The following is a 16,269-nucleotide window of genomic DNA, read 5'->3' as shown; positions in this document are numbered from 1 at the left end:
CAAAAATGTAGCATTTGGAACTTGATGGGACATTATGAGGGGATGCAAAGTTGACGATGCGATCTTAAAGGCAACTTGTTGGATGATGTCACCTGACTCTACCTAGGTGGTACCTAAGTCTGTTCTGAGTACAGGAAGAATTGCTGCATTTAGTTTGCCATCTTTGGGGCTAGTAAGCTTGTCAGGAACATAAGTAGGGATATCTAAGAGATGGTTGACAAGACATTTGGGCTGGAGAGGGTGGTCTCAGAGTCATTGTGAGATGGTGGGATGGTTAAGTGTGAGGATAAACTGAGAACAACAGGCCAGTTTATTGCCACTGCACATGAAAGATAATTATCTGCCTAAGTTATCTTAGCACAGGAATGCCAGTCATTTAAAATTCCTGTGCTAAGTTCTCTGTTTGTACTAATTGCATAAGTGGCATAATTTGTATTTGACTCTGAGAAGCATTTTGATTTTTCCTTGAATATTGATGTGATTAATGTTCTGAGAACTAACAGATCCACAAACAAATCCCATTCTCTGAGAAGATTCGGAAAGACAGGAAGACTTTGCCACAATAAATAATTGGGGCTCCCTTTTTCCAGAGTTCTCTCTTTTCCTATGGCCTAATTCACCTCCATCTCTGTGACATGAAAACAGAATACTTTCAACTCCATTACATTTTCTATGTCCTGCTTTTCTGAATTTATTTTTAATGATTTATTTATTCATGTGAGGGTATCCATATACAAGTCTGTATGATTATACATGCACATATGTGTGCAAGATGTCCTCAGAGGCCAGAGAAGGTACTTGGAGCTGCAGTTATGGGGGACTGCACCATGTGGATGCTGGCCTCCAAACTCTCCCTTTCGGGTTCTTGTGACTGAGAAGCAAGAAATCCTGACTACAGAGCCACCTCTCCAGCCCCATTAATTCCCTTGTGGAGAGAGTTATAGACTGACACTGATGATCTGATGATCTCCATCATGGCAGGCATGGTGACAGTTGTATCAGAAAGGCACTTTGCCACTTACCCTTTACAGCTGTCATGGCAATAACAAGTCTCCCAGGACACAGACTGTGGGCTTACTAGAATGGTATGGGTGAAGCAATATGTAAAACACTGCAGGCTATTTGAAAAGAAAATCCTTTGGACACTAATTTTGCATGAAGGATCTCATGAATTGGGCTGCACTGTGCTTCCTGTAAAAAATTTACCACTTTCCCATCTGTGTAAATGCCATTGTCCACTTGAAGACATTCAAGAAATAATTTATACTATTAATTATACTCTTCAGTGGGAACTCGAGTATTATAATTTTTAATTGGGTCTTACAAAGCTTTTCAGCTCACACAACTAAGTGTATTGGCCAGTCTAAATAACTTACAGCTTTCTTTGTTCTGTGTGGGGAGGACAAGGAGTCACAAATGCCATTCTAGTGTTTCTAGAATCTTTTCTTTACAGATTTAACGAAAGTAAGAAGTGAAAGGTCAACCTTCGCTAATCGCATACACCTTTCTTTTTCACCTCATCCATTTACACCACTCCATCTTTTCTGTAAGGAGACAGCTACTCTGTGGACCAGACTGGCTGCTCATTTCCAAGGCTATCAGTCTGCCTGAACAATACCTTCCCTGGGTAAACACTGTAGCCCTTGACATTTCTGTTTAGTTTGATCTCAACTAGATTCCTAAGTACAGCTTTTGCAGCTTTGCTGTTGATTATACAGTTGATGATAATTTATGCCCATCCACTTTAATTTTTCAAACTTCAGTAAAATCAGCTTCCATGCTTATGTGACAGTTCAGCATCTCCCTGTGCATTTGCTACCTTTGTCTTTCTCATTGATGGAGAGAATTTGGGGGAACTCTCCACAGTAACTAGTAAATAGGTGGTGAAGTTGAGTCTCCTTTCTTTTGAGGAATTATTGCTCAAGTGTGGGGATAGGTGAAAGCAAAACCAATACCAGGGCCTGGCACCGAACCACAATATAAAATTTTCTCAGATTTCCCATGAGTCTCAACACAACATGGGTGACTGATCCTGAAAGAAGGGAAGTCAGAGAAAGGATTGTACCGATCCAGGAAATGAAATGATCTAGAAAGATGAGTACTCATCCTTTATCAGACCACCAGTGGCTCTGAGATCCCATCCTTTCTGTGGGTTTGGATGATGTGTGTCAGCTCTACAGGACAGATTTTGACACTGAAAGCACTCTGCTTTTTCTAATAATTTCTGATAGCTTTAGTTTTAGCCTCCCTTTGTCAGAAGGGCTCCCTTTGGCTATGGCCAACTTGCACATGTTATGAACGAAATACTTCATCTTTGAACACACGTTTTTACAGCTCTTGCCTGCATTCCTTACTATACTGACCTCATGTCCAAGTGTTTTGCTGAGTCTTTCACAATGTTATGAGTCTTTCATGACTACTCATTATGTTATATACAGATCTTCTAGATACAGAGCTAGGTGTGTACTTTCAGTACCACCGTAATTTTATTTATCTTTGTTTTTTTTTTTTCGTAGTGTGTGTGTGTGTGTGTGTGTGTGTGTGTGTGTGTGTGTGTGTGTGTTATGCATGAATGATGTATATCCACATGTATGTGCATATGGAGGCCCAAGATTGAGGCTGGACTCTGCCTCAGTCATTCTTTGCGTATACATCGAGGCAAGGTCTCTCAATTGACCCGTAGCTTACCAGCATAGCTAGTATAGCTAGTAAGCCTGTTTTAGAATCCGTCTCCACTTCCCAAGGGCTGTGATTACAGGTGAGTCATCTTGTCGGGCCAGCTTCTATCTATAGCAATAGGTTCCAAGCTCTAGGCCTCAAGCAAGCACTTTATCTCCTTAGCTATCTCCCTAGCCCCCTTCCATCCCTTCCCTCAAATCATTCATTTTGTACCACTTCAGCACAATTATAGTATACAACACTAAACTTGGCCCAATAAAGTTTTTGGGCATTGGAATCAATGAATATCCCAAGAGACAATTAGGAGTCCCTGCAATCTAGGGAGACAAATCCCTGTCCCTCCAGAAAAAAGCTGCATCAGGGACTGCAGTGGCCAGAAGCTTAACTTTAAGCTCCCTGCCTCCTGCTGATCACAGCAAATATGCCAATGATGGAGGTCACTATCCCTCTTCCATCACCTGGCTTGTTAGTCATGTGGAGACAAGCCAGGCAGCACTCAGGGCAAAGCCGGGGTGGCTGTGAGAGGAAGGTATGAGTACAAACATACATGTCTGTCAAGGACAGAATGAATCACAGGTCAACAAAGGCAGGAGTGTGGCCAAAGGGGAAAAGCTGTGTGCCAGGATTCAGGTACCCGGGATACAGATGACTCATCATCCCACTGCCTGTGTTGGAGCTTTAGGAAAAACCCTGATCGCTCTATGCTCAGTTTTTTATCTACTGAAGAAGACCAGCTTGAAATATTACCACTTTCTAATCTTTTAAGAATCTATTAAAGGTAAAAAAGATTAGTTCCTGGAACATACCATAGCTGTCCTAAAGTATATTTTATAACTTAAGTCAGCTCAGAAGTTAAATTCTAATTAAATCCTAAGGCCTTGTAGAGGCCCCAGACATACATAAATGTTACTCCATCAATAGTGACTGTGTGAATGAACTGAAGAATAGATTGGTAAATTATGCCTACTTTGAAATTACATTTGTATGTGCCTGATATAACATATTATAACTATATTTAATTTATTCTCAAAATTGATTCACAATTCATAGAGTTAAGCTATTTTACAGGGAGAAAGTAGAATCCCTTTCATCCAGTTCTGGAGATAGTGGATATGATTCAAAATTGGGTCACATGAGCTCGGTCTCTGGACCTGTTATCATACTCTTGGAGAACATCTCTCAAATGTGCTAAAAGTGCAGACAATGGGAAGGGGGTGGAAAGAAGGTGAGTGAATAAAATGGTTGGCTTCTAAAAGGGGATATGAAAGACAGCGGGGGCAGAGAGCCTGGGCTCACGGAAATGAAAACCATGGTCTCAACAAATGGAGGAGACTCTCCATTTGAGACTCTCATGCCCACTTGAGAATCCCACTTCTAGTTATATTTAGCCTTCCCAGTTGTGGTGTCAAGTTTGAACTCCGAGAGGCACTCTGAAATTGTGTAGCCTGGCAATAAAAGAATGCACTTTCAAACATTCACTGACATTAAAAATATGTGTGTATGTGTCTCTAGGCGCCTCTGAGCAGCTGGCGACAGGCTGCCAACTGCCCTGACTCCTAGAAGCACAGTACGGTCAGATAGCTGGGTTATCAGTTCAATAATCTGATAAATCACCACTCACATAACTTTCAGGGAAGCAATGGTAGGGTATGACTTGAAAGCAACCAGGGGATGCTATTCATCTGGTTTCTTAATGTCATTTGCTTCCTTTTATGAAGCCTGAAAATGAGATGAGCTGAAATTGTAAACCCATTTAAAGGAAACTAGACTCAGCTTGTTCCTGCCCCTTGCAAGCCTGCTTGCTTTCCCTGTTGATTAGCTGTCCCCAGAGGATAAAGCTAAACACAATGTTATCTGCAGCTTATTCTTTAGGGACTCACTGAGAAGAGTATTTGCTTAGCTTAGAATGTATGAACGGAATAAAGAAACTGCTAGCGCATAGTTCATCAAAACTATATAGAATCATGTAGGAGACAGGAGTTAAGTCTTAGATCAAGCAAGGAAAAGGTTTTAATAAACATATTCCAGTATCCCCCACAATCAAGTACCTTCCTTCCTGCCCCCTGAATGGCTAGGTTTGCCCCAAGTCTGGAAGGATAGGGTTGTCTGTCCTTCAGACAATAAGCCAGATGGTTTTTTAGATACCAAGCTATGTGGTCAGATTAATGGTCAAATAAGGTAACATGGTGAAAAGCATTTAGAGAGAAAGATCCGGAAAACAGTGATTCTACATGATGGAAGCCACACCCTCTGCAAAATGTGACTCAGCTTTGTCTCCAATAACTGGATGTCTGAGTTAAGTTATTGTAACTAGAAATTTCCTGTAATCATCCTTATGCATGCTGGATTGGCATTGATATGGTATTCTCAGGTACATAAAAGCAAAATACAGTCAACAATAAAATTTAAACAGACTTTAGTTATCAACGAGTCATTCAGAAATATTAAAAAGTATTATGGGACTGTTTATCTCTTTGTTCTAACTTGCTAGCAATCTGCTCACTTTGTATGGTAGCTTTATAGTCTGCTCACTCATGAGTAAAGACTTGTCACAAAATCACAGAGCATAATGACAGTGACTGCCCATCACTAAGCTTCTCCTCCAAGCTCCCTTACCTAGACTGATTCATCTAATCCTCATAACTACCTTATGAGGCAGGACTTAGTGTATTTTACAAAGAAGAAAATGAGAACTATTTATTAAAGATTAATTTGTTGGTGGTCAAAGCCAAGCATTGAACTAGATTTGACCATCTTCCAACCCACACTTTTCTAATTGGCTTATGTTGCCTCTGGGGCAATTTATAGAAGTACCAGGCTAAGGAGAGGTCCTGGGAATATTTCCTATAAGAAGAGTTAGTTTTCCTCTCCCTTTCTGTTAGCACTCTTTCCTTCCATGTTCATCTTCTCACTTGATTCTATCTGTTTTTAAATTGTGGGATGCCAGTCCTGAATAGTACACTCATGATTTACTATCACTCTATAATACTACAAAATAGAATAGTTATATATTTATATATGGCATATTTATAACAAATGGTATACAACCTTTATATGTTTCCAATCATAGTCATGTGTAATATAAAAATGTTATAATATGTAATATTGAAATACATATTACTTATTTAACATTTATATAAACAACAAAATTATGCTTTAAATATAATTTACACAGTTTATTACATAATTATAAATATAGCAAGTATATGTATTTTGTAGATATGAATATATGTTGTAAAAGCCACCTTTTTGGTGTTGATAGAAAAATGTCATATTTGCCCTATTGGCTTTGCATGGTTAAGCACAGATATAGGGAATATATTTATATTATAGTAATGGATAATAAATCTGTATGACAAAAAATTAGTAGTTTCAAACTATAGAGTCCAATTTAGTGACATTTCTTACCTAGGGTTCTGAAAAAAAAAATGAAGGGCTTTAGATATTTTATTCTGACAGTGCAACCCTGATTGGTACACTTGTCAGGTACTCAAGTTTGAAAGTGCAGGAATAAGTCACAAGGGAATTAAATGACTTCTCAAGGACACTTAGCAAGTTCTGAGAGGAGGGGAATTGATCTCTGTCACAATTAAATAAGATGACACCAGGGTAGTAAAAGTTAAAAAAAAATCAGCTATATATTTAGTATGAAATAACACATTAATGAAAATAAAAAAATTTATTTCCTTCTTTAAATTGTTATTATAAAACTCTTGATTGTTGGCTCTGATTTTATAAATTTCATCTCTTATATCATCATCTATTTTATGACATCCAAGTAATATGTGACTATTAACTTGCTTTTCTTTAAACAAAATGTTTTCCTTTTTTAAAACTTCTGCTTATGTAATTGTGAATATTCAGTAAAATCATATTACCTTTAAATAGAGAGTATGCTCATTAATATGTCCTGAATTCTACAAATGAATGAATGCATTCTACCTACTGACATACTACCCCAATACTCCGTGATTCAAATCCCTTAAGTAATAGACCTGACATCATTTGTTGTTGCCAAAGAAGCATTTCCTTACGGTGAGACAACCTGCTAGAGTGACTTATATAGTCATTATTTTGTATCTTTTGGTGAAATTTTTACTGCTGTTCTGCTGAAATATGCAGTCAAATATGGCATGAAAATTAGAAAAGTTGGCTTTGAAAGAAAGCTTACACTCAAGGGTAAACAGTCATTTTGCATATATATGTATGTATATATGTATACATGTGCATATACACATTTTTATAATAACACAATGCTATAATAATACATCAAGAAATAAGTTTGATTATGAATATTCCCTTTCTAACCCTATGCTAGAAGGCAAAGATCCATCTAATAACTGTGCTCAATGTATTCCTTCATTGTTTTTACAATATTCTCTAGCTACTTATTATGCAGGCAGTGATTTGAAGGATGCACTGGTGAATTTAGCAAGCTCTAGGCTTGTTAAACTCATAGTGAGAAGTCAACAGCTCCTTGTAAATTCAGTATGATATCTCTAGCTGTGAAAATGGCTGTCCTGAATAGTATGTATGCTTTGGAGTATCAGAGCCAGTTTATAGTTCTAACAAGTTTGGCCTTGGACAATATGCTTAGCTACTCTGTCTTGGTTTTCTAATCTATAAAATGGGCACACTCATCACTAATACTTTATAGGGCTGTAGTGTTGATTAAGCTAGAAAATTCTCCATACTTATCTGAGAAGCCAGGAATTCCCAGCTCTAACGAGTAGGTTTATCTTGGGAGGTTGAGAAAGGCGCTCACTGAGATCCATATACTCTATGAAGAACAATCATGCCTAAAGTCACTGTATCCTCTTAGGAGATTAATTCATATCATTATGCAATAACTTTTGAAAACATCTTAATCAAAATTTCCATTTTTCCTGATTTAGAATAATATGCATAGCTTTCTTTTGGACCCAAAAGGCATTTGGTTAAAAACTCTAATTATACTTGTGCACATATATGTGTATGGCGTATTTGTTGACCCTTTTACTTCCAGCCTTTCTCTATGCTGAAGAGTGTATTTTATGTTTGGCTTTTTCTTCCCATTGGGGAATTTAACATTTAACATATTTATGGGTAACAAAATAACTGGTGTTATAAGGTTTCACTCAGTCTTTGTAGTCTTTGTTGTTTATCCTGCCTCCTTGTGTGTTCCCGCTACCATCCTTTCTTGCCTTTAAACTTTTGATTGCATTTTGTTTTTCACTTATTGCGTGTGCATGTGTTTGGGAATGGAGTGCACAGTGCACAGAACATTAGAGGAAAACTTTGCAGGAGTCAACCAGTGTATAGGTCCTGAGCATTGAACCCCAGTCTTCAGGCTTGGTGGCAGGTGCTTTTGAGCCTCTAGCTCCTTTTCTTAGCTTCTGAAAAAATAATCACTTTTTGTCATTCTTCTTTTAATGTTATTACACACATATTATTTATTTTAGCTCTCACCTTACAGATTACATACTCATCAGTTGCTTTACTTCCCTTTAAAGCGGTATGGCACCGCAGACCAAAGAACAGCTCATACAAATTGATCTGGATGTGTAGAGTGAAAAGTGAACAACAACAAATGGCTTCTTTTCCCCACCAAGCCCCCGTTTGATGTGGGTCTAAGTCTACAGCAGACTCAGCAAGCTCCAGACTCAGTGAGAGGCTCTATCTCAAAATGCAATATGGAGAACAATTGCAAAATATACTGGACATTAGACCCTGGCCTCCACAGGCATGAACACACACACACACACACACACACACACACACACACACACACACACAATTTTTTAAAAGTTTGCTAATAGCTATAAGTTGTGCAGATATTCTTTATCAAATTGAGAAACTTCCCTTCTAATCCTTGTTTTCTGGGTTTTTTTTTTTTTAATCATGAAGTTTTGATGTAGTCTATGAAATCCTTTTAGAGAAAGAAGCACAGTGGGACCACCAGGAACCACGTAGAATTCTCCAGTGAGTTCACAACCCTGGATCAGTTGATGCTGCAGCTGTGAAAGTCACATGAACTTTACTCCAAACTGGGAGTGTGAAGCTCAGGCCCTGCGTGGTTGAAGAGAAGCCACATGGCATGCTCTGTCTTACCAGGGCACCGATTCTTAGATGCATTTGTGTCACGCTTCCAGCGCTCTTGGGCTGCCACCTCCAGCCACAGCGGGTGCTGGAAAGCAGGAATATGCTGAAGTCAGGGTGATCATTATCTGAAGTGCAGCTGACCACTCACCTCTAGAGCAGCAAGAGTCCAGAAACAGAGAGATACCATCCCCAAGACCTCGGGAAAGTGTCAGTCACAAAAAATGGCAGTCCTCAAAATAACTTCTTAATAAAGTTGTCTCCCTCCACTGAAGTCTCTGAGATGTTTCTCCGAGATACGGCAGCTATTTTTTCTCTTACCAGACTGATGCTGCCTTGTGCTGCACTCTGAAGTTTAGTCGTTCAGGATTCAGTTACTGAGTTAATTAAGTAGATCTGGCTGGGATTGTTCTGCTGAATGTGGGTTTATATCTCCAGTAGGGTTCCCCCTGCCCCCGGCCCCTTATCACTTTCTTTCTCTGCACAAATAGCTCTTTTGAGCTAAATGTTTCCAACTTACAGATTATTGCTCTAGTGACATTTGTTCTTGGGTCCAGGGTGTGTCAACCAAGTGGCTCTGACAGTCTGACTGCTAAAGCAGGTGCCATTTGCTAAGCACTTTAAATAGTAGAAGACTATGAGGTAATGGAAAAGATGATGGATTTGTGATGTCGAAGCAGAACATGTTATGATGTCTTTACCAGAAGAAAAGGAACTTCAAAATACCAATACGGGAAGCACAGATATTTTAGTATATGGGACTCTTCTGTAGTCACAGATCCCATTGTATCTTGTTACTGTAGATATTTTGGGCACAGCAATGTGGCCATAGAACTTTTTAACATTGCATCCTCATTTTGTTTTGTTTTGTTTATTATTATTTATTTTTTATTCAGAAATTTTTTATTCATTTTACATACCAACCACAGATCCCCCTCTCTTCCCTCCTCCCGCCCCTCCGGCCTTCTCCCCTCAACTCACCCCCCATTCCCTCCTCTAACAAGGTATGGCCTCCCCTGGGGAGTTAGCAGAGCCTGGTACATTCAGCAGAGACAGGTCCAAGCCCCTCCCCCTGCATCAAAGCTGTTCAAGGTGTCCCACCATAGGTAGAAGGCTCCAAAAAGCCCGCTCATGCACTCAGGATGGATCCTGATCCTATTGCCAGGGGGTCCCTTAAGCAATCAAGCTACCCAACTGTCTCACTCATGCAGAAGGCCTAGTCCAGTCCCATGGAGGCTCCACAGCTGTTGGTCTCAAGTTCATGAGTTTCCCTGAAATGGCTTACCCCAGTAATTAGCTCGGTGAATATCCTAACTGTCATCATAGAGCCTTTATCTAGTAACTGCTGGAAGCAGATTCAGAGATCCACAGCCAATCACCAGGCTGAGCTCAAGGAATCCAGATGAAGAGAGAGAAGAGGGATTCTATGAGCAAGGGGCATCATGATCATGATGGGGAAACTTACAAGGCATCCTCATTTTGTTAAGACTGCTGTTTACATTCCCCCAAAGACATGCACACTTGTGTTCCCATCTACCTTTGGAGGTCTGAAGTGTGGAGAAGTTGAACTATGTTTAAATACTAATATGGGACACTTGTCTGTTATCATTTCCAGAACACTGTAAACTTCTATTCACTCATATAATATCATTTTTCTTATAGTTACTTGGCTACTTTGGCCAGGGTTATCTAACTGATAATATTGATTAATATTAAGTAATGTTAGCTTTCCATCTTATTTGTTCTTTGTATTTTATGAATTGGGTTCTCTGTAATAGTTTGATAACTCAGACCAGCTCTCTCTCTCTCTCTCTCTCTCTCTCTCTCTCTCTCTCTCTCTCTCTCTCTCTCACTCTGTGTGTGTGTGTGTGTGTTTGCTATTACTACAGTGATACTGTGTAGCCAGCCAGATGTCATTTGCTTATAACTGAAACTTTTTTTTATCATTTATGTGTGTGTAGAGTTGCTTGCCCATCTCCATTTGAGCCCTATCTACCTTATGGCATCACTTTTATTAGTGGTATAGCTACTACTGAGTAGTAAGTGTGCATAATGCCGTTCACTTTGAGTGAGAAGAGTCATCTGATAACTTTCCCCTTATTAACTTGCTAGCTATAACTAACATGCAAATAGTGATAAAATATATAGGTTAACTTTTTAAAAGTAGCATTTCATTTTTGAAGCTGATATATTGATGATGTAATATATATTAAGTTCCAACTTTTCATTGCCTCTTGCCACTCCAGATCTATACTGTAGCAGCCACCTCTCCACTGGCACCACCTCCTCTAGTGAACTTCTTATATGTAAGAGGCTACTACCAGATGCAATTCCAGATAAAATTATACTACTACTTTTCTGATCAAAAAGCCTTTCAAGGAGCTATAGATGGCTTAAAAGTTTAACAATTACTACTCGTCCAGAGGATTCAAGCTCATTCACAACACCCACAGAGGGCAGTTCACAAAGCCTATATCTCCAGCTCCAAGAAATCTAACTATGCACTCTTTTGGTTTTGACAGGCTCTCATACATGTGTAACATTTGCTCACACATACAATAAATAAGAATAAAAATAAATCTTACAAAAAAGGTTTTCAAGTGGATCCCCACCATCCATAGAATACAATCAAAAGCTTTTCATGTCCTAGTCTTGAGCCTTGGTATGATCCTTTATTTGTCTCATGATTTTTAGAACAAAATTGTGCCTTCCTATACATATTGTTCACTTAACATTGGATGGTGAGCTTCATTCAGCCTGGACTAGATGATCTCAATCCTATTCTTACATGTTCTTATCATTCTCTCCACAGTATCATTGTTGTTTATGTTATTACTTCTAATGGACTTCAATCCTAAGTTACATCCTTGAATACTAAGGAAATATTAAAATAAACATACACTTTCCATTTCATTAATAATGTAATTGTTCCTCCTTGCTATGCAAGCCAATTAGCTTAATTGGGTTCCTTATGTAACAACCCATGACAGACTGTCCAAGCTCCAGTTCTTTCTGTCTTTTGCAGTCATGTTTCATGAGCTGACCCACCAGCAGCACATAGTGTGGCTATATGCAGTACTTATGTTTTACATTCATTTTGACCTGTACACTAGATGTGGCCATATTAGGGATCAGGCCTTTGGAAGCTTTTCAGTTCCAGGTTATATCTGGCTGTGCAAATACTCTAGTTTTACCTGGTTCAGAAGCTGGGACAGGGCAGCTTGGCCTGCCAAGTGCTGTGCTTTGCTGAAAGTCCCTCTGTATACTCTCTATACTTTAAGGTTAAAGCTGAGGAGAGATATCATCTTAGTGCCCCCTAATATGGAAGGTAATCTTTTCACTGGAAGTAGAGAAATAATTGGAATGAAACAAATGGAAATCCAATGACAAAGGAAATTAACTGCATTTGTGTCTTTTGCAAGTTGTAGAACATTAATTTGAACACTAATTTAGTGTTATTTTTACTGTGACTACTTTGAGCTTAATTTGACCTTTCTTTAGAAATCATCAGTAGGTTTTTCTTCATTGTATGTTCTTTCTCTGTCATTTCTGATAAACCTATTAGGCTGTGGAGTAGACAGAACCTAAATCCAGGGAATTTGGGTTCTACTTTTTCCCACAGCAGACATGCAGGCATCATCAGAGTACTCTGTATTATGTAATTTGGTTATGTATCACTAATTGTTGAATTTCAATGTAGGCAATTTTTCTCTAATGAAGTTCTTTGGTTCTTCAGTCTCATGACTTGATTCTGGAAAAGTAAAAAAAATTACAGAGAATGTAGTTTAATGTAAACTAGACTACTACAGAGCTAACTGCCTCCTCAGAGCCTCTTTCTGTGAGACTATTTAAATGAAAACCTGGTTGGGAGGTAATTTTCTTAGAGGTATTGGGTAAACCTTCATAAATTGAATTTCCAGTTTTGGCAGTGTTCACAAAAGTAGAACATAAAAGTCAGACATGTGCACATTTTCCACCAGCTTTATTATGCAAAATACTCAATTTTGTGAAAATTGAGTATTTCAAGGTTGGAAAAAACTTGAATAAATCACATGAATAGTTTCAAATAGGCACATGCATGCACCTCAATATGATTACTTGCTCTCAGGTATCTATCCATGCTGAAAAGGAGGCCACTCCAGTGGGCGATGGCAATAAAAAGAGAGTAAGTGTCTTAGTTAGGGTTTCTACTGCTGTGAAGAGCCCCCATGATCATGTCAACATTTACAAAGGAACATTTAACTGGGGTGGCTGACATTTTCAGAGGTGTAGTCCATTATCATCATGGTGTGACATGGTGATGTGTAGGCAGACATGGTGATGAAGAAGTAGCTGAATATCCTATATCTTGACTTGCAGGCAACATGAAGTGGTCTGTTTCACTGGGCCTGGCTTGAGCATATATGAATCCTCAAAGCCTGCCTCCACAGTGGAACACTTCCTCCAACAAGGCCACACCTCCTAATAGTGCCACTCCCTTTGGGGGGGCCATTTTCTTTCAAATGACCACAATAAGCAAGGAGCCAAGAAAATTTGAGGAACCCATGTACATGCCTGCCAGTGTTTGGAAACCTTTTGATAATGTTCACAAATATGTGGTGGAAAATGTAACCTGCCTATTGCTGCCTGGGAGCCCAGCCTCCAGCAGCACAGGGCTCAAGGGGAAATCCACAGTGTTGACATGTACTAGACTTTTCTATCTGAGGGGGTTAGGGAAAAAGACACTCACACACTCTCTTGATGTTTTCCTTGTTTATTCTCATTTCTTCTCTGTTTGTCTTCTGTATACCTTTTTTTCTATAGCTTTTATACACCAACAAAGTTTTTCAGGCAATATAGGAATTACAAAGTGGTTACATTCCATTTTTCAAGTGAATGATTATAATGAATACAGGTAAAACATGTTTTTCATCTCCCTTACATGATTAAAAACAAAGTCACTCCAATAACCCACATACATTACATCTCAGTTACTTGTTACAGATTAACAGAACACGAGCAAGCAGAAAGTGTTTTTCTCAGCCAACTCTTTTGTTGGCAGGCTGCATATTGCAGTTACAAAGAAAGAATCAATCACTGTATTATTTATCTTGAAATAAATCTTATAAGGAATCTTAAAGGAATCATAAACCTAAACTTTTATACATAAAAACCATCAGTCACTTACTTTAAATCTGTAGTGTACTTGCCCATTCATCAACAGTTTCTTATATCAAGAGATTGAAGGTGGGAACGGAAATTGAGGGTGGGAACAAGGGACTAATCATCACCTTTGATTATAAACCAAACCTAGCAAGGAAAGTATATCAGCTAGCCACAATTGGGCTGCTTTGTATTTTTGACCCCAATCTAATGAGTCTATAACTCAGCTATGTGTCCTTGTGAACTTTAGATTGTTTTCTGGGGTTTTTCATTTTAAAGCTATTATCAAAGCATCTTATCTAACTTGAAGTTATTTCAAAGCTTTGATTCAGCTAATAATGCACACCAAAACCTGTGACTGGGTCTTTCAGCATCAAGATTAAAGGAATTTGAGCCAGTCTAGCTCCCGGGACTCAACTGTTTTTCTTAATCATTAACCTGAGCTGTGATCTAATGCAGCTCCTTAAATGAAACTCACAGGCCCTAGCTGTGTAACATTTCCTTGTATTTTCCATTCATCAAAAATCTGTGTAAGCTAATATTATTATTATTATCAATTAGACAGTACAATTTAGGGAGGAATCATCTTCATATTAATCCACAGGTTAGAAATGCCCAGTAGAATGGGATGTTTCCAGGAGACGAACAAACTATATTACAGGCAGTGGGGATCTCTCCACACCTATTCACACCATGCCAGATGCCAGAGGAAGACAGCAGAAGCAAACATGTAAAGATCTCAGGGCCTAGACTATCCAAGATTCACCCATCAGGGAGTTGCTTCCTGGTGGGCTGACCCATTGAACTTCAGTTGCTACCTGCTGTTCCTCTGATGTGGCTATTGGCACCTCCCCTTTTCAAAAACCTTCCACGTGAAAGTTAAGATCATTTTGTTCATCTGCACAGTGATGTGTCTTTTTTTTTTTAAACAGGACCACAGCAAGGATGTGGTGGATACCTGACAGATGACAACAATACCTTTGTCTCTCCTGATTCTGATTCAGATGGAAAGTATGACCAAGGTCTAAACTGTATATGGTACATAATTGCACCTGAAAACAAACTCATTAACCTCACCTTCAGTGAGTTTTCTCTGGAGGCAGCAGCATACCAAGGAATCTGCAACTATGATTATGTGCAGGTAAGACTGCTACACTATAAAGTCTACTCTAAAATATTGTGTTCCAGCTTATCATCTAGAAGCCTTCAAAATGGGACCACAGTTGCTCACAGTGGCTTCAGGACATATTATAGATGCTAGTTTCCTGTTCAAGTTCATGTATCATGCCTCAAACTTGAAGTGACTTCTAACATTCACTCCAAGATTGAGTTATGTCTTGTTCAGTTCCTTGTTAAGAAGTGATCTGTGGGAAGTTTGGGCATATGGAGTGAGATATTCAAAGGAATTTGACAATCCCTTTTTTCTCCTTCCAGTTAACCCAATCCAGAAACTCCCTCACAGACACGCCCAGAGGCTGGTCCCCTAGGTCATTCTAGATCTTGTCAAGCTGATATCAATACTTCATATCACCTTTTAAACTGTCTGTTAAATATTGCAATAAAAGCACACTCTATGAAAGCTGAGTTGACTCAGCAAGCCAGATTATACCATAAAGATTAAATAACTGTTACTATGATAGTCTGGGTCTTGAATGTTCCACCAAAGCCCAGCGGTTAAGGAAGCATGGCTGACAACAGAGGGGCTCATTAGGAAGGTAGGTCCCTGAGGACACCACCGTTGGAGAGGGTACCTGAGCCCCAACCCTCCTTTCTCTCTTCATCACAGCTTCTATGCAGTGTGCAGCCGCCTCCAGTATGTCCTTCTGTCACGATGCTTAACCTCAGCACAGGCCCCAGACAACAGAGCTCTAACTATGTCGCTGTAGAGATTACTCATGCATGGACTGGGTCTGGGAGACGAAGTCTATCTTTTTATTGATTATTATAGGCATGTTGTCACAGTAATGCCAGGAAACAGGATTCTAGGAAGCAAGGTATGGCTGGGTTATTGTTCCAGGCACCATAGCCATTCCATCCCCACCCCAGTGTTGTACAGGGTCCCCCACAGTAGAGACTTGGTGTTGTCAGAGAACAGAAAAGAGATAGAAAGAATGTCAGGCTTGAGGGCACAGGAGCCTGGGAACCATGCTAGTTGTAAATATGTATCTCCAGTCAGTTGGGAGACTCTCACTTTAACAGTGATTGAATGAATGTCATGCCTGCACAGGGCCACCTTCTACCCAGCCCTGGCTTCTCCCTCATACTTCCCTTCACATTTACCAGTCTCTACTTAAAACCCATGTCAGGTCTTGTAGAATGAGGCCCAAGCTCCTTGGCATGAAATGGGTGGTCTTTCCTGCTTCTCTCATA

At 39.3% G+C, this 16,269-nt stretch overlaps 1 protein-coding gene across 2 annotated transcripts in view; it reads left to right on the top strand.

The window, feature by feature from the left end:
- Positions 1 to 16,269, top strand: part of Cubn (cubilin) — a 222,821-nt gene that overhangs the window by 193,281 nt on the left and 13,271 nt on the right. For both annotated transcript variants that reach the window (XM_036188531.1, XM_036188530.1), the window contains exon 60: positions 14,832 to 15,040. In XM_036188531.1, coding sequence (XP_036044424.1) covers positions 14,832 to 15,040 — 209 coding nt within the window. The remainder of the gene's footprint in view (positions 1 to 14,831; positions 15,041 to 16,269) is intronic.

Source organism: Onychomys torridus, chromosome 5 (assembly GCF_903995425.1).
Source record: "Onychomys torridus chromosome 5, mOncTor1.1, whole genome shotgun sequence".
NCBI classification, from domain to species: Eukaryota; Metazoa; Chordata; class Mammalia; order Rodentia; family Cricetidae; genus Onychomys; species Onychomys torridus.
This window is presented reverse-complemented; position numbering and strand designations above follow the sequence as displayed.